This window comes from Quercus robur, chromosome 4 (genome assembly GCF_932294415.1).
Source record: "Quercus robur chromosome 4, dhQueRobu3.1, whole genome shotgun sequence".
Classification (NCBI taxonomy): Eukaryota; Viridiplantae; Streptophyta; class Magnoliopsida; order Fagales; family Fagaceae; genus Quercus; species Quercus robur.
The window spans coordinates 48,279,876-48,299,561 of record NC_065537.1 but is presented as its reverse complement, the minus strand read 5'-3'; the positions used below and the strand labels follow the sequence as shown (position 1 = coordinate 48,299,561).

Genomic DNA, 19,686 nt, shown 5'->3' with positions numbered 1-19,686 from the left:
AACCCATTCCATTCTTTAGGGCATCCTCAGCCCATTTCATCTTTCCTGCTTCTTACATTTTCATGGACTTTTGCTAAATCTTTTGGGTTTCTCTGGTCCAATTATCACATCCTTTACCTTTGGGTTCATTGGTATTTCAAACTAATCTCATTTACTAATTCCTTTCTTTGGGCTCCTCCAGCCCGTTTCTTGCTTTCTTTTTATTTCTCATGATTCCCACGGGCTCGCTCTTTCATTCTTTGGGGCTTCCTTGACCCATTTGCTTTCTTTGGAACTACTTTGTTATTTTGTGGACTCATGGACCATTATTCCTGCTATTTGAACTCAATAGTTTTTTTGCTTTGCTACCTTTCTTTCTTCACCCCTTTTCGTATTATTGGGCTTCTTTCACCATCTGGCCCTTTTGCCAAAATGGGCATCAATAATTGGTTATCGGTTTTATGGTCCAACTATGGTTGAACCAATGATGTTATAAATAAATTAGTTAATATTTTTAAATTATATAAAATAAATAATATTTTTTTGAGAAAATAAAATAAATAATATAAATGTATGATAACCCATTATATTTACTAAATAATATCCAAGCATATGAATAATTTTAAGTGAGTTTTCATGATTTAATGTTAAAATTTTAGTGAATAAAGGTATAAAGATCATACTAACATTATATAATATAATATTTTTAGCTTTTATTATATAAATGCATATATGTTATTTTTTTGAAAACAATGCATATATGTTATTCGTTAAACGAGAATTAGGGGGAAAAAAAATAATGTCAGGTGCTGTGCTGAAGCCTGACTGTTGATGGTTACCTCTTTCATTTTCCACCGCACATCTCAATCACTTCATAGACTTTCAGTAGTTCTACAATTCATTGGCAATGCCACTTTTTGAAGTCTTCAATTTTATCTTATTTAGTTATTTTCACTTCTCCATTCCCACTGCCAAACTCTCTCTCATCCTGCGCTTCATTCTCACGAACAGGAAATTTCATCTTTTTACCACAGCCAATACCGATGTAGTTTAGAACCTCATTCAAATTTTAGTCGGAGTGTAGGAATTGGTGTTGTCCATGATCGCTGCACAAAATTAACTTTTCATTAATTCTGAACTTGGGGCAGTACTTTTTTATTATTTTATTTTTAATATGGGATAATTATTCAATTGAAATAACTCAGCGTGCTTCTCGTGGAAGTAGTAGAATAAAGTATAGTCAACCCTGACAACTGTTTAAAGCAATCACATTCAGCCAAAATATTTTCCCTCAAAAAAATAAAAATAAATAAACACACATTCAGCCAAAATATAAAACAAATAGCGAAAGCGATTTTTTTTTTATTTTTTATTTTTTATTTGAAAGAGGACTTGCTGTACAGCAAAGCGACCAACCAAGTACAATGATTGTTGGAGTAAGAAGAGTAGATAGAAGCAACACTTTAGCTCTCTCCCTTTCAACTTAACTCTCAAATTTCGTTTACCCAAAAAAAAAAAAAAAAAAACTCTCAAATTTCAAAGTGGGGTTGTGTGAGGTTGTTAACTTTGTCTTGTGGTTTTAGAAATGTCCATTGAAACGCCACTGCTATTAGACACAGTTGCAAATGCCGTCGTTGACTACAAAGGCCAGCGAGTCCTCAGATCCAATTCCGGAGGTTGGAGGTCTGCATGTTTCATCATAGGTAAGAAAGAAAGTCTCACCCAAATCAATTCAACAAAGTGAAAAATCTCTCAAATAATTAAGAAATGTGATGATCATCTCCTTTTGTGTTTTTGGGCATAAAAATAGTATTATGTATGAATATGATGGTTTATACTATTATTATTATTATATATTAGGTGTGGAAGTGGCGGAGAGGTTTGCATATTATGGGATTAGCTGCAACCTGGTCATGTACTTGACTGAGCAGCTGGGGCAATCAACAGCCACTGCAGCCGAGAACGTCAACACTTGGTCAGGAACGGCATCGTTGCTTCCTCTTTTAGGAGCATTCGTAGCTGATTCTTATCTGGGGCGCTACCGCACCATTATTATTGCTTCTTGCACTTACATTCTGGTGCGTATCTCTCTCTCTCCCTCCCCTAGACTATGTTTGATTGGAGTGAAAGTAGAGAGGATGAAAAATAAACGAGAGAAAATATGAGAAATTTTAGGTGAAATGTGGGAGAAAAGTCAAATATCAATTTCATAGCAGAAAAACTAGCAAGTTGCAAAGATCTCATAGGCAGCACAAGTGCATAGGCACTTGTTTTCCAAATTACTCCTGTAGCAAACCTCAGACAACCATTGTCCTGGTCTTGACTTTTCCACAAAGGCTATGTAAGAAGGACATGGTTTGTGTCCACATTAGTGCACCGATCATGTTAGGATATGGATATATGTCTGCATCCTAATGTGTCCGGCGTAGTTGATGCACTCGACATAATCCCAACCCATGTAAGAACTGCCCCACTTTACCAAAGAAAGGAACAAAATGGAGAGTATTGCCAAAGTTGACTCAGTCCTCTTCCTCAAAAATGTCAAAAGCCTTTGCATACAAGAACTCTGCTAGAGATTATTAGTACATTTTCATAGAAACAAAAGGTCTTTCAAACAACACACGGTTTTATGACAGGATAGCATCAGCTTTCAAAACCATATCTTCCCAAACTAAACATTAAATATTTCGACATTATATTTTAAACTTAGGCGCTTTTTTTATTTTTTTTATTTTTTTAACCATCCATGAGTTAGATTGGGATTAATCACAGGGACTAGGCTTGCTGACTCTGTCAGCTATGCTTCCTTCTATCAGTACCTCTAATTACGTGGGCAAAAACAAAGTTACATTAGCTTCTTCAGAGCTCCAAGTGAATTTATTCTTCATCTCTCTATATCTAGTAGCAGTTGGGCAAGGTGGACATAAGCCTTGCGTTCAAGCTTTTGGAGCTGACCAGTTTGATGGAGAAGATCTGGTGGAATGCCGAGCCAAAAGCTCATTCTTCAATTGGTGGTATTTTGGACTATGTGCAAGTACTTCTATGGCAATGTTGATCCTAGCCTATGTACAAGAAAACCTTAGTTGGGGTCTAGGATTTGGAATCCCCTGTGTTGCAATGGTCATTGCCTTAGGTGTCTTCTTGCTTGGTACTAGAACTTATCGATATGGTATCAAAGAGGTGAAAAGCCCATTTGTGAGAATCGGTCAGGTGTTTGTTACCGCAATTAAGAATTGGCGGCCTAAACCATCAGAAATAGCTATTGAAGAGGAAGCTTGCAGAACCCTGCCACAGCATAACTCTGAACAATTCAAGTAAGAGAGCAATATTCAGTTTTATTTTAAAGACTTACTACCTCTTTAGTATGGTATTTCTTGTCCTAAAAAAAAAAAAGGAAATTTTGTGTACAAATATACAAATATGATATAAAGGGGTTTAGGAGGTTAACTTTGTAAGGTTGAATTTAATCAACCATGTGTTGGCTTTATTCCGTGACAAATTTGATTGTAATACAGCACTTAGAAACTCTGTATTTAGGTGGGAATCATGTAAGGGTAGTGTGTGAGAGAGTGTGAAGAAATGCTCAAGATAGTGCAGTGAAGTAGAGACTCGCGGCTAGGACTCGCGCGAGGCTCGCGGCTTGCAAGCCGCCAAAAGTTGCACACGTGTTGAGCATGCAGGGGAGCTGAACAGTCATGCCAGCTGGAGCACTACAGGACAAAAATCCAGACTGGCCATTTAGCTAGCTCGCGGCTTGAACTCGCGACTCAGTTAAGTTGCGAGGTCAAGTCGCCAGCCAACCCTGTTTTGGGAAAAACTGACTTTTCGCATTCCATTATCACACCAGTATAAATACCCCTCATTCCCACAGAATATGGGTGGCCATTCAGAAAGAAAAATCCTAAGAGAGGTTTCTTAAAAACACCCACCCAATTAGAGAGAGCTACTCATTCTTAGAGAGAAATCTTTGTAATCTCTTCTCATTCCCTTTCTCATTGTCATACCTATTGAGAGGAGATTTCTATCCAAACACTACCCACACCCATTTAGAGTGTTGAGTGCTTTTGGAGTTTTGGGAAACATTGGAAGATGCCAAGGATGGCGGATGCTATGGATTATAGCGGAATCCGATAAGTTAGAAAAGAAAAAGGTTCGGCACAACCTCGTTGGAGCAAGAAGCTTGGAGGACGTAGGTACATCGGGTAGATTAGGCTTTGAGGGTCTATTGCTGTCCATGTATCCCAACTATATTTTCTAGTGGATTGTTTACCGCTTGGAGGGCGGCGGAGAGGTTTTACGTCGAGGGCTTCGGTTTCCTCTTCGATAACACATCGCGTGTTGTCTTTGTATTTGCATCTTCCTTTCTCTTTATCTTTGCCTTTTTATTAACTGCTGTGGGTTGTGTTTTTAATTTGGCATAGATAGTTTTTACCAATTCCATATTATAGCTTATGTTAAGTTTCCGCACACTAGTTGTTTGACATAATGCTTGAATTGGTTAAGTTGTAATTTGGGGGTCTAAACGTTCAAGGGTGTTAATACACATATTTGAACTTTCAAACTTGTTGAAGAGACAATACTGGGAGAAGACAATTAAAACCTTATTCTGACATATAATAAACACATTTAATCCAAAAGTTTATTTATGGGTTTCGACTAGACATAATAAAATTAGACTTGGACTTAATAAGCCCGAAAGAAAAATATTGGTATTAGTATGACTTTTTACCCATAAAAAAATTAGGTTGACCCAAATCCGACTTGCTAAAATACCTGTTCAGTTCAATCCACAAGTCACTTGGGTCAACTTTTTTTTATTTTCAAAGGAAAAACTTTCGCCTATTTTGGCTCTTTGATCTTGTGAAAAAATGTTTTCGCAGTTTCACTTTTTTTTTTTTTCTCTATTTTAAGCTCTTTTCTTGTCAGGAATACTTATAGACTCTTTCTTAACATAGTGGAGCCTTGAAGACTTCAATTTAGTGAACCATAGACTATGTAAACTTAAAATTTTGTGTGCTCTCATATTAAAAAAAAAAAAAAAAAAATTGTGTATTATTTTAACTTATACTTAAGAGTGTTTTATTATTTGTTCACTTATTTGTGTTGAAAGAAGACAGCCAATTTGATCAGGTTTCATTTTTACTTATTATTATTATTATTATTATTATTTTTTGCATGTGAAAAAAACAGGTCAAACTAGATTGATCTGACACTAAAAAGAATGTATAAGGGTTATGGCTTATAGGTTTTGCAACACATTTAGTACGACCGACCCATTGTTTACTTGAACCCAATCTTACTGAAACTTGACAATGTCAAACTTGAACACAATTAACTTGACGAATTTGCCAGAGCTAGTTTGCCACGTAAACCATTCATTTTACCTATGCTCCACTAAATTAGCTTAGGACTTATAGACAGGTTTCTAGAAAACTATCAGAATTTTGATATATTACTAATTAAAAAATAGTCATACCACCTGTTTCCCAACTAATGAACAAGTCTTGCTCCTCTGTCAGATCAAGAAAACAAATTTTAATTCCTTTTTTAGATCTAATCTCCTTTTATAGAATGATTTGGATCAACTATTGTGACAGGTTCCTCAACAAAGCCTTGCAAGGCAAGGTATGTACTGTCAGTGATGTTGAAGAAGCAAAGGCCGTTCTTAGGCTTGTTCCAATTTGGGCTACAAGCTTAGGTTATGCCATTGTGTTTGCACAAACCTCAACTTTCTTTACCAAGCAAGGGGCTACTCTTGATAGAACAATTTTTCCTGGCTTTGAGATACCAGCTGCTTCACTACAATTCTTTATCGGCTTGGCCATTGTTTTTTTCATTCCTGTATATGATCGTATTTTTGTTCCTATAGCAAGAGCTATCACCAGTAAACCTTTTGGAATCACAATGCTACAGAGAATTGGAACTGGGATGCTTTTATCTGTCATTTGCATGGTAGTTGCAGCTCTAGTTGAAATAAAAAGGCTCAAAACTGCTAAGGAATATGGGTTGGTTGATATGCCAGATGTGACTATTCCAATGAGTGTGTGGTGGCTTCTTCCTCAATATCTTTTGTCTGGAATTGCTGATGTTTTCACCATTGTTGGGCTACAAGAATTCTTCTATGATCAGGTCCCAAGTGAATTAAGAAGTGTTGGTCTTGCCCTCTATCTTAGTATTTTGGGGGTTGGGAATTTTTTAAGTAGCTTTCTTGTATCTATCATTGAGGAGGTGACTGGTGGGGACGGCAAAGATGGTTGGTTTGCTGATAATCTTAATCGGGCACATCTTGACTATTTTTATTGGCTACTTGCGGGAATTAGTGCAGTTGCATTTACTACCTACTTGTATTTTGCAAAATCTTATATTTATAATAGGCAAAGTACAATTTAAATTTAAATTCAGTCACTTTGTTGTAAGTAAATTTAAATTGTATTTAGGCATGTGAATGCTCTATGTTATTTTTTTAAATTAAAATGAAAGAAAGAAGAAAATCATTGAAAGAGAAAAGAAAAAAAAAAGAAACAGGTGGAAAGAAAATGATGATGTACTAAGACATAATATGTTTGGTTCCTTTCCCTTTCAACTTTCAAGGTCATGAATTTTTAAAGTTGGGTCTAGCTTTGTGAGGATACATTTGTAATGGGTTCGGATAGGCTAAACCTATTTTGAACTCAAATGTTGCTCCAAATTTTGGTTTGGAATTTGAGAGTGGATAATTTTGAACTGAAATGTTGCTCCAATTTACGGTTGACACTGCTGACGCCAAGCAACTCTATGCAGTGAAGTACTATAGGTGGTGAAGGTTAGAGCCCGACCCAATGTACCAATAGTGAGGGCTAACCGAGCACCATGATAGGGTGAGACCATGGATCCTAGTCCAGCGATGGTCTTTGTTGTAGTTTAATACCTGCCAAGGAGATTTAGAACCTTGGTACATGATAAACGACTTAAGCAAACCATGGAAGAACTAAGGCAGGGCCACAATCCAATAGAAATACACCCAACAAACCAGAATAGATAGTGCCTAAATTTAACAATTGTTGCCTTCACATTAAATGATGTACCCATCTATCAAGGGCTACGTTTATTACTGAATGACCTACCCAAATAATACTTTTCACCCAACAATTCATTTGCCTCCCTAAAAGGTGGAAGAGACACTTGATGGGACAAGTATCTCTTGATCTCCACCACACAATCCTACTGCTGAAGGGAGAGATCACTAGTATAAATAGGATCCTCCTCCACCTAAGAAGGGGATCTAGAAAAATACAGAGAGAGAGAGAGAGAGAGAGAGAGAGAGAGAGAGAGAGAGAGAGAGAGAGAGAGAGAGAGAGAGAGAGAGAGAGAGAGAGAGAGAGAGAGAGAGAGAGAGAGAGAGGTGTAATCCATTGTATGATCCTATACCACGGCCACAGCCAAGATGAAGAGAATAATAAGAGCTGATTCATATTAGTTCCAATTTGTGTCTGTTAGCTCTTTTAACCTAATTGTCAACCAAGTTCTCCTTTATTGTAAAAGCATTCTCATCAGGTGTACCAAATGCCAAATATTTGGCATCTGGCACACCAAACACCAAAAAACATCTCTCATGAGATGTTCTAAATCTCAAAAAATTTGGCACACATGAACGGTACGCTCTCAAATATGAAAGCATACGGAGAGATGTGCTATAATTTTAATGAATTTTTTATTCTTTTCTCTCTCATTCCTCTAGCAATCTCTTCCTCCTATTTTTTTCTCAAACACTAATCAGTTCTGTCATATTTTCTCATCCCCTCATATTTTCTTCCTCACCATTAGTTCCCTTCCATGCCGTTGCCAATGTCGACACCGACGCCGACGCATCAAATTCCACGCTGACACCAACGCCAACACATCACTTCCATGCTGATCTCTCTCTATCTGTGGTTTTGTTTTGGTTTTTTTTTTTTTTTTTTTTTTTTGGCTGTGGTTTGATGGGTGGGTTGGGCAATGGGTGGCTTCGGATGGATAGATCGGTGGGTGGGTTCGAATGGGCAGATCGACGTCCACCACGTAGCACTGTCCATCTCACAGTCTCAGATCAGATCGCCTTGGTTTTTTTTTTTTTTGGTGGATGTGGGTTGAGTTTCATGGGTTGATACTGGTGGGTTATGGCGGTGGGTGGGCTGATTTTCATGGGTTGTGATCGCTGATGTTGGTGGGTTATGGCTGTGGGTGTGGGCTGATTTTGGGTTTTGGTTGATTTTGGATTTTAGCTATGATGGTCGGTGGTAGCGGGTTGGTTTGTTGATTTTGGGTTTTGGTTATGATTGTCGGCTGTGGGCTACTATGGGCAGTGGTGGTGGTGGTGTGCTATGGGCAGTGGTGGTGGGGGTCCTGTGTAGTATATTACCGTTTGAAGTTTTTTTTTAATGATATTTTAATGTAATGTATATATTATTTTAATGTATGGGATTGAAGAATAGAACATTTGATAAATGGGATGTTGTGAAATGATGTGATAAAATAGTAAAGTAGACTTTTGATGTGTCAAAATGACATTTTTTATAGAATAGCGGATGAGAATTCTCTAAACTATTAGCTCATATCCGATAAATTACTTGTGCCGATCACTTACCATTTCCTTGGTATTTGGACCCACACGGTTCCCTTGGCTACTTTGTCCAAACATAGGAGAGCGTGGACTTATTTAGTGATACTGCCTACAAGTATGCAATGGGACTTGAATGACATTTAACTTGATGGGTCTAACATGGAAGAAAAGGTATCTTGCATGGTTAGTGAATTAAAGGTTTGCTAGGGCTTTTACAAAATAGCCTCTTTAGAGCTAACAATTATTATTATTATTATTATTATTTAAGGCTGATTATAATAGTTTCATAGGTAGCAAAATGCCGAGTAAAAATGTCGCTAAGGAGGTTTGTAAAGGTGCGAGGAGGCAGGCTTGGTTTGAGATTAAAATGGAGCATGAATTGGCTGATATTTTGGCACTTAGATTATTCTGTGAACAGCTTCAACGGGCGAAACTATTGAAGTTTTTAAAACTAGATGTTTTAGTTAAGAAGATTGCATAGGAAGGCGAGTTTAAAAGGCTCCTCTTTAAAAAGGTTCCCTACATTAAGAAGAAGAAGGAGAAGAAGAAGAAGATTGCACATGAAGCCGAGGAATTTTCTATAATATCTAATTTGATTGCTAAGGATGGGATAAATGATAATTTTAAGGGCTTGGAATTGTAAAAGAATTTAAAGCTTGTATTGTCAACACAATTGCAAGGTTGTAGAAATCTAACAAATTGTGCAGAAAGAAGACGAAGCAACTTTCTGGACAGTAACAAAGTATTTAAGATAGGGTGGTTTACGGGGTTAATTAGAAGATAAGGAAAAAGTTAATTATAAAATGAGCTTTAACAAATAAGATTTAGGTTTCTTTTAAATGTTAAAAGAGGCTTGACCTGGTAAAGCATCGAGCTTTTCAGAAGCTTTGAGCAATACCCATAAACCATTTCTGTCAACTGCAGGTTTGTAACAATGAAAAAGAAAAGAGAGAGTGAGGATGCATCAAAACCCTTTTTTTTAGGGGGATGGAAGGGAAGCAACCTATAGCAGACATCCAATAAAAGGGTGTAGTTCTCTTTCACCATTTCAGGCAAAGTGATATAATCATTTCAAATCCCATTATTGTTGTGCTTCAATAAACATGGATGGTCTCATTTTACTGGATCAAACATAAGTGATGGTACCTTCGTGTTTTACATCAGGATGGAATGTGAGGAGGAGTGCATGGATGAGGACGGATTCTTTCTACAAGACAAAAAGAAGACGGACGGGTACAATCTAGATGGTGATAGGGCCATGTGATATCTGCACGATGTAGGATGGTCCTCAAGGTGACGGATAAACTTGGATGGTGACAAGGTCATGTGACCTCCACGCAATTTAAGTAATCCTCAAGAAACTTAAAAAGGAAATATCTTGCACCACAGATTTACCTCCAATTTGGAGAGTTCCATAAGGAAAGGATCCCGTAAGATACGCAAATAAAAGAAAATCTCTCCTACAAGGAAATGTCTTCTAAGCCAAGGAGCGAATATCAGCTCTATGCTACTATAAAAACCCCAAGACCTTTACAAACTAAGGTACGCATAATTTACCCTAGCTCTGGCACTTTAGAGTTGTGAAAAGTTGTCTAACTTGACTTTCGGAGGGTCTTTGACCAGTATCACATCATGTGGCTTACTGATGATTTTCGGCATTATTAGGATTAGACATGGTCTATTCCATCAGTAGTGATCAAACTATTCTGCTTTGGAACTAGTGTACGTTTAATCATCAATGTGCTAATGTGATTAACATTGGTGACACTAAAATGAGTAATGTTTTGCTCTCAATGATTTGTTCTTATTTTGATATTGTCACTTTTTTTTTCTATTGTTTATTTTTCGTTTGCTCAGTTCAAGATGTGATCTAGATTTGGCATGTTGGTATTGTTGTGGGTGTGGATACTGAAATAGGTGCTGAATAAAATCTTAATGGACCTACTACCTAGGAATAGAATATTTTGGACCCACAGTTGGAGGTAAGATAAATGATAGCATTAGCCATTAGAAATAGAATATTTTGGAGTCATATTAACTTGTCACCTTCTCTACATTGCTTAAAAGAATAGAAAACAAGGATGTGGGTGTATGGCACCAGTTTGTTAAGATAAAGTCACAGCTATTTATTGAATAGGTTACATGTTCAATCTAAAATTTACTACTATGTTATGCAAAAGATATAGAACTATTCGGTTGCTCCACAACTGTTATTTTACCATTAATGAAAGTAACTGACACATGATAATTATTTGCTATCCTCATCATTTGCTGATCATTTAGATACATGAAATATGTGATTGCTAATGAAAACTCAATAAAATTGTTTAAGAAATTGCTAGGTTGGCGGATCAAAATTATGTAGCACAAATCAATTCAAATCAAGACATCTCAATAATGATACACTTTATGGAGGAGAACATTAAACGTAAGTTACAATTGAAATATATATTCAATACTGTAAGATTTAAGCTTTATAGTGGAGGGTATATGAAAAGCTTCTATTCTTAAAAAAATAAAAAATAAAATAATTGCTAATAACCTAAACAATCACTCATCCATAAAACAAGCAAAGCACTATAAATTACAATCCTAAACAACTTCAAAAATACAAACCAAAAATATCATTAAAATACTCTCTACACAATCATGAAAATGAGCATACAACATGAATTACCTACATAATTATTACTCGAGATAATTTCCAATGTTGGAAGATAATTGCCAAAATTTTTAGGCAACATCAAAATGAGGTACACAATTTTGAATTCACAATTGATGTCCATTACTTTCACATGAACTACTTTTTTTCTACTAATCACAATCTTCTGCGTACAAAATTGTGCCACAAGATATTGTAGTCCTATATTTCCTCTTTTTATTAACTTTATCCAATGAAGTTGTGCATTGTTCTAGAGTCATTGTTATATTTTTGAAAGAAAAAAAACTTTGATTTCATGGATCCAATATTGTAATTAATTCTAAACCAAACAGATGGAAAACAATTGCTGCAAAACTATTGACAAATCCTTTGGCATACAAATTTTGGAACAAACACATTTCGCATACCAAAAAACCGTGCATGCAAGAAAAATGGAGTGGGTCATTGGGATCATGAATGCCCTTACCCTTATGGAAATGAAGAATTACATGTTACATGCAAAGTGTGCTCACCTGGAAATGTACAAATTAGCCAACCAAGTATGGTAGAAATTTTGTTTCCAAAATAAAAATCTACAATAAAATTTCCTCATTCTATTCCAAATAAAAATCTTTAATAACAAAAAATTAATTCCATCACCAAAACCTCCAATCACCATGAATTATGCAATATATTGGTCAAACATATATAATGTAGCTTGAGTAGCAATACATAGAAAAATATTAACAATTAATAATCTATAATAATAACACTATCATAAACAAATTTATCATGTATAACGCGTGGGTCTGCAACTAGTTTTGGTAATAATTAAAACCCAAACTTTTACCAAATGAAAACCATAAATTCACAAAAAAGAAAATCCTATCCACCAATGAAAACATAAAGAAAAAGTGTACTGGCTTTGTAATAAACATCATCAGCTACAATAATGATGAAGACACAAAAAAAGAGGACATAAAAAATGCTTAGATTAAAAACTTTATGTGTTATATCATACGCCAACAGTAAATTAGGACAAAGTATTGTACCTCCTTCATCAAAATTATCTATTGACTACATATGAGTAACCTGCATGCAAAATTTCCTTAGCAACTGAAAAGAATAGGGCATTTTAGTTAATTGAGATGACTAATCTCCTCAACGAGAGAAAAGAGATAGTGTTGGTTTAATTTTTCTAATGATCTTTATTTCTACACTTGTTCGTATAAAATACAGCCATGATATGGATTACATCCAATTGAAAATAATTCAAATAGCAAACTAATTAGAATTAAAATAGCTGAAACAATTGGCTAATGAGATAATAACATCCTAATGAGTAATAACAACCATCGTAATCACCTAATCTATTCTACAAAATAGAATGAGTTTATTTCAAATCCAACTACTGCTAAGTAAAGGTTCAATTTCCCAATTCACTCTATAATAATATTAAATAAATCACAGGAACCAATCAATACAAGAAAATATAAGCTCAATTAAGTAGAGGATTGAGTGGGAACCTATAGGTAGATCACTTTTGGAAATATAAAACCACAAAAAAATTTCAAACAACAAAGAGTAGCCCCTTTCTCATTAAAAAAATAGCAATAAGCAATATACCAATCAACACAAACTCAACAATATACCAATCTTTGCTGAGTTACTATTATCTATCAAATCATAAAAGGAAAAAAAAAACATTTGAGAGGAAATTAACTTGGTCAAAATTATACAGGTTGTGAACATATTTATCACCTCCAAATTTGTTCCATCTTTTAATCAGTCATGGATAAAAGCAATCCAATTTCTTTTCTCCACCATGCTTTCCTCTTCCAACTTTGATTTTTTTTTTTTACCAAAAACAGATGCACTTCATCTGCCATTTACAATACCCAACAATAAGTAGAAATTTTTCACAGGATAAGACCCAATCCAAAAGCTCAAAATGAACAAACTCAAAAGAGGTAAAGCTTCAATTAAAAAATCCACCAATAAAAAATTCAACACCCTAAAGAAAAATGATATAAAAAAAAAAAGAAAAAGAAAAAGAAAAAAAGAATAGAACACAAAATAAACTGGGATTTAGAGATACCTCAACTGAATCATTCAGGTTCTATCAGTATTTATATGTTGTGAGGAGAGGAAGACAGGAAGGAAGGGAGATAGAGAGGCTACCGTTAGAAACGAGAAAGGCTGTGAAATAAGTGTGAAACTGTAGAATAGAAGGTGGGGAAGGGGAAGGAACTAAATGTGGGCTTTATCTATACTATTATTTAAGGGGCTTCATCTGTTTGGGATCCTCATTTTTTTGGTTAAAAAATGCCCTTACACCTTTATGTTTATGTAGAAACAAAACTAAAGGACAATCCGGTAAAAATATAACTTTAACTCCCACTAAAACATTGCCTAAAAAATATGGTCAAATTACTTTATCCATTTATAAATTAAATTCTCAAAATATGTAGTAAAATGCATCTGTTTTAAAACTATCTAACAAAATGCACCTATTTCGAAACTTGGTTTTAATAGAATCGAACTCAATATCATTACAATCGAGTTATACGTACTTTGTGCCCTGATAAAAATTGCTAACATGGCTTTTCCAAATAAAAAATACATGGAACAACTCGATTTTAATAAAAATTGAATTGGGTAAATTCCACTAACGTATCCTAAAGTTTTGGCTAACATCAACTAGGTCCAAGGATTTTCAAAACTACCCAATTTGGTCCCTAAAGCCAACTTAGTCCTTAAATAGTTAGTTATTTTTTCCCAACTGTTTTAGGAAATAAATTGTCTTTAGAGACCAAATTGATTAGTTTTGAAAAGTCTTGGACGTTGCCTCCCAAAGACCCAAACCCCGAAACCCTTTTTTTCTTTTTCTTTTTTCCTTCACTTTTCTCCACACATAGCCACACGGGTCTCTTGCTCTCTCTATGCCCCGAAATGGGTTGTGCCGATGGTTGTTGTGATAGTAGTTTTATGGGTTGTTGCTGTGGGGATTTTTTTTTTTTTTGATGGTTGTGGGCTGAAGTTTATGGCTTGCAGTGGCTGAACTTTATGGGTTATGGGTATGGTGGCTAGTGGTGGTAGTTTTTCAGGTTTATGTTGTGGTTTTTTTATGTGTGTGTGTGTGTGTGTTTGTGGTTGTGGGCTGAATTTTATGGGTTGCAGTGGTTGTGGGTGCGGCGATTGGTGGTGGTTGGGTTGATTTTATGGATTTGATCTCCACCATTGATTTGGTTTGATCTCCACTATCAGATTGGAAATTTTTTTGAGTTGATGATGAGAGACAGTAATTTGGTGTTGTAGGTTTTTCTCCCCTCCAGTGGTGGTGAGTATTAGATAGTGCAGCTAATTTTCAGCTTTTATCTAACCCAAATGACATATATTAAGGACACTACATGACCATTGTTTCTTTTATCTAACCCAGATGACATATATATACAAGTTATCTATGTGTGTTGTGCTTTAACATCAAGTTGTATTTTTAAAAAATAAAGTAGAAGTGTAGAACTCAATTTTGGGTTGGATCCAAAGAACAATCATGGAGCACTACAACAAAATGTATTTTTAGCACGAAAATTAGTGAGGAAATATTTTTCATCACTAAAAATACAAATTTAGTGACGAAATATGAATTTCATCACCAATAATGGAAAAAAATTATAACATTTAGCAACGAAAAATAATTTTTGTTGCTATTGTGATCTAAAAAATGGGCACCAACGAGGGAAACTTTGGCGCGAACTTAATTAATCTATAGGACGAATTATTTGGTCGCTAAAAGTTGAAATTTTTAGTGACAAAATATTTTGTCACAAGTTTTCATTTCATTGTTGTAGCGACGAAATTAAAATTCGTCACTAAAAGTATGCTTTAGCGACGAAATAGGAATTTCGTCACTAAAAGTCTTAACAAAGTTTGGGTTCTTTAGTGACAAAATGGACCTTGGTCGCTAAAAACATAAAAACCATACCTTTTGTGATGAAGAAATGGGAATTGGTGACGGAACTACTTCGTTGCTAAAGATGTGAATATAAACCCATTTTTTTCACTTCCCCCTTTTGCAATGAAGACAAAGCAATAGCAACGGAACAATTCATCGCTAAAGACTTCACTATAAATAGCCCCATTTCATTACCCAGCTAACTCTATCATTTTGGTTTAAAAACAAAAAAAAAATAAAAAAAAAATAAAAAAAAAAGAGTTTTCCCAAACCAAAAAAATACCCACCATCGCCGATTTGAAGAATGCAACTGTCGCCAATCATCCTTTCGCCTTTCGAGCTCTGACCCTTCGCCTTCCTCGAGCTTCAACCCTTTGCCTTCCTCGAGCTCCAACAACCCTTTGCCTCCCTTCATGTCGGCGTCCCTTCACGCTGGCATCTCTCTGCCTCCCTTCACATCGGCGAACCCAGCTTGACTTGTTGTGAACCTCACTCTTGGTACACTCTATTCTTCATGGGTCTTTCTCTAATTTCTGTTTTGTTTATGAATTTTTTATTTATTTTTTTGGGTTTCAATGTTGCAGACATTGACAAGTTTTACCAGTAGTGCAATCCCGGTGCGTTTTTTTTTTTTTTTTGTTCTTTCTATATTTTTGTTTTTCTAAAAAAAAAACAAAAACAAAAACAAAAACAAAAAACAAAAAGTTTTTTAATATTATGTGACATGGGTTTGTGCTGAATTTTATTGTGAGTTTGCAATTGATGACTTACTTGGTGTTGCCTGTACTTTTTGATTGTACAACTTGTGGGTTGTTATCCGTATTTGTAATTTTTGAGAGTTTGTCAAAAAATCTTTATTCTTTTTAAGAAGGTTCTTAACCTTTGCTACATGTTGTTCTTGTTTTCAACAGTTGATACCGTATACATGTCTTCTTTACTGTTGTTTTGGTTTTGTATTACTTTCTACTTATGTTTGCTTTAGTGACAAGAAGTCACAACTTGTTATTTAGGGAAAGGTCAATCTAAATTCAGGATTTCAAGGGTCGAGGTACCTTGATAAATTTACCCTGTTTGGCCTATGGTACATTGGATATCATGGTTTCTTGTCCACAGCTTTGGCTTGATGAATAATTGTGAAACACTTTGAGTCTACTAAGGGATATCAAGGATTATCAATGCATTCTTGTTGTTTCTAGTGTGGAGATAAAGAAGACCTAACAGTGCTTTTCAATATATGCATATCTTCATTTGTAGCATAGATGGCTTATGTGTTAATATTTTGGAGGTCCCAATTTTGTTAACTACTTTTGAGTTTAGTCTTTAGAGAGAGCCAAACCCAACACTTTGTTTTGAAACAGACACAAGTGAAGTGATCTCAAATGTTGTTATGAACAAGAACTAGACACTGGTAATATATAATCATAAAGGTAAGATTATTCATGGGTCTTTTTTTTTTTTTTCTTTTGCATGTGGCTAAAGCTAACTAAAAGTTATCTTTCTTTTATCTCCAGCTCTCTTTCTCTTTTGTGGCTGAAGAAATTGTGAGAAACAAGGTGAAGAACACAAGTTAACTTTGGATTTTTTTAGAAAGTTGTAAACTTAGCTTGAGCAAAGTAAGTAAATTCTAGTTAAAAACTTATAAAACTCTATACTTGTGATGTTGGAAATTGGATTTGTGGTGGGTTGTTGTGTTGGAGCCAATATTATTAATTCCGTTTCGGACCCCGTTTCAGTTTGTCTAGTAGAATGTAATATTTCGGTACCGGCCTATTTCAACATACCATTTCAAGGTGTTTCGGGGTTCCTAAATATATATATATATATATATATGAACACACACATATACAACCTATTATTTACAATTTATTGTGTAAGTATTGTGAAAATATTATCAATATAACATTTTTCTAATAATAATATTTTTTTAAAAAAAATATTAATATAAAGTTATAAACCATTGTACACAATGAGGAAAATAGAAATAATACCTTTGACTGACATTTGGTTTTGAATTTTTTAACTTTTTTTGTCATTTCCAAAGTCACTCACGTGATGGGCTCAAAAAAGTTGAAATTTGAAATCAATAAAAGACTCTAGAAGACACCAAGACACTCAAGACAATAGAAAATAAAAGAACAAAAGACTAGTCCACTAACCAGTGGATACAAAATGGAGAAGAAGAAGATAAAGAAGTGGGCTGGGACGCTGTAGACAAATGGTGGGCCGGCGTCGTTTGGACCTTTACTTTTTTTCTTTTTTTCTTTTTTTTTTTAATTTTAATAATAGGCTAAATCCTGTATCGGCTGAAATTTACATCTCGCCCGAAATTGTCTGAAATGGCCCGAAGTCTAACCAGAGATGGAACGTGGGGTATTCTGGTACTAGTTTGCCTACCGGTACGAAAAATTCCGGCCGTTCCAACCAGAATGGAATGGTATCAATAACAATGGTTGGAGCAAGCTGGTGGCTTGCGTGGTGTTATAAGATGGCTTAAATACATATTGAGAGTATTTTTTATTTCTTGCAAATGTGAATGAGTATTTTTGATTAGATGTAATGAATAATATTTTATTTGATTTAAATACTCGTAAAACTCTATACTTGTGATGTTGGAAATTAGTTTTATGGTGGGTTGTTGTGTTGGAGCAAGCGGGTGGCTTGCATGGTGTTATAAGGTGGTTTAAACTAATATTAAGAGTCTTTTCCATTTTTTGCAAATGTGAATGACTATTGTTGATTAAATGTGATAAATAGTATTTTATTTGATTTAAATACTTGTAAAACTCTATACTTGTGATGTTGGAAATTGTTTTTGTGGTGGGTTGTTGTGTTGGAGCAAGCAGGTGGCTTGCATGGTATTATAATGTGGTTTAAACTAATATAGGAGTCTTTTTCATTTTTTGCAAATGTGAATGAGTATTGTTGATTAAATGTAATAAATAGTATTTTATTTGATTTAAACACTTGTAAAACTCTATACTTGTGATGTTGGAAATTGGTTTTGTGGTGGTATGTTGTATTGGAGCAAGCGGGTGGCTTGCATGGTGTTTTGTGGTGGTTTAAACTAATATTGTGAGTGTTTAAGTATTAATATAGACCTGTGCATTCATGAATGGGATAAAACTTTATCCAAGTAGCTTATAGACTTAGATGTTAGAATACTCAAGTCACTATGGAGAGGCAGGTGGCTCAAGGGCAGGATCACAATAACAACCAATTTTTTTTTTTTTTTAAATTTAATGATTATTATGTTTTTATGTAGGATTATATTTCCTTAAAGAGAATTTTATGTGGCCCACATTTGAGTGAAGATGAAACTCATGCCTTAAGTTTTTTATTTCATGTCTTAAGTTTCCTATTTGTGAAAGTTACATGTTAGGTGTAACATCCTTTAGTAACTCTCAATTGGTATAACATCTTTGGTTGATAAAACATCATGAAATTACAATTTCTAAGCTCCTTGATGGAAGGAGAGTTATGAAAATCTTGATCTAAAAGGATCTCTAGTCTAACCTATATATATAGCTTGTGTTTCCATCAAAATGATATGTGTGAGGTAAAGGCCATAGACTAGAAGACCCTTTTATATACACTATCATCATATAGTGAGTCTTCTTCTCTTTAAAGACTTAAACAACTACGACTGGAGGTATGTTTATTTTATTCTGTAACTCTAAATTTATCTTACATTTGGTATCAGAGCCTCCTTCATGCTATATGTTGTTTAGTAATTTTTTCATTCATATGGTTTTCTATGATTTGGCTAAATTTCCAATGCACATATGGATTTAAGGATATAAAGTATTTGCATTGCATATTCTTTTGTGCTTGGACCTTTTGGCTAAATTAACTATGTCATCAAAATCTGGCCTTTTAGCCAACATCAACAAACAAAGTTTTAATAGGCATAGAATAATGTTAAGTTTTATGCCATGTATCTCATGTGTGGGTCATAGCATATAGTATTGAAGCCTATAATTGAAATAGCTTTTACCATTGTTTGGGCTGGATGGCTTTAGGGTGGGATAGTTTTCGAATATAGATGACTTTCTATGGAAAATTATTCCTTTTGCATTTGGCATTGGCTGAATGTTTACGTGGAGATCATGATTGGTTTTCCAAATTTAAGCTTCTTATGAAAGTGGACATCTGTCATGATAACTTTGCATACAGAATATTATGATTCTTTGTTATTTAGCAAAACTTATCTTGTCAAACTTACATATAGTGTGGAGTGATTTTATAAAGTTTGTGACTACATATGAAAATTTGATCATTACATAGTTAAAATTTATGATATTTTTAGTATATTTACAATTTCTTACACTTGTCTTTAAATATCATTTTATGGTTTATTTTAATTGACATGATCAATATGACGTTTAGTTTATCTTTATGATGTCATTTGAAGGGGTGACTATCAAAATGACCTGAGAATAGCCATAGCATCTTAAGCCGTAATGATAATCACATCAAGTTAATTTTTTTTAATACTTCATTAAGAATAAAGACATCTAAATTGTAATTAATTCG

General features: G+C 34.6%; 1 protein-coding gene across 1 annotated transcript; it reads left to right on the top strand.

The window, feature by feature from the left end:
* The first annotated feature begins 1,381 nt into the window (after positions 1-1,381).
* LOC126722566 (protein NRT1/ PTR FAMILY 5.10-like) lies at positions 1,382-6,400 on the top strand. The gene is made up of 4 exons (XM_050425716.1): positions 1,382-1,682; positions 1,840-2,057; positions 2,752-3,293; positions 5,577-6,400. The coding sequence occupies exons 1-4, from the start codon at positions 1,565-1,567 to the stop codon at positions 6,367-6,369; spliced, it is 1,671 nt and encodes a 556-aa protein (XP_050281673.1). The 5' UTR covers positions 1,382-1,564; the 3' UTR covers positions 6,370-6,400.
* Positions 6,401-19,686: the final 13,286 nt, after the last annotated feature.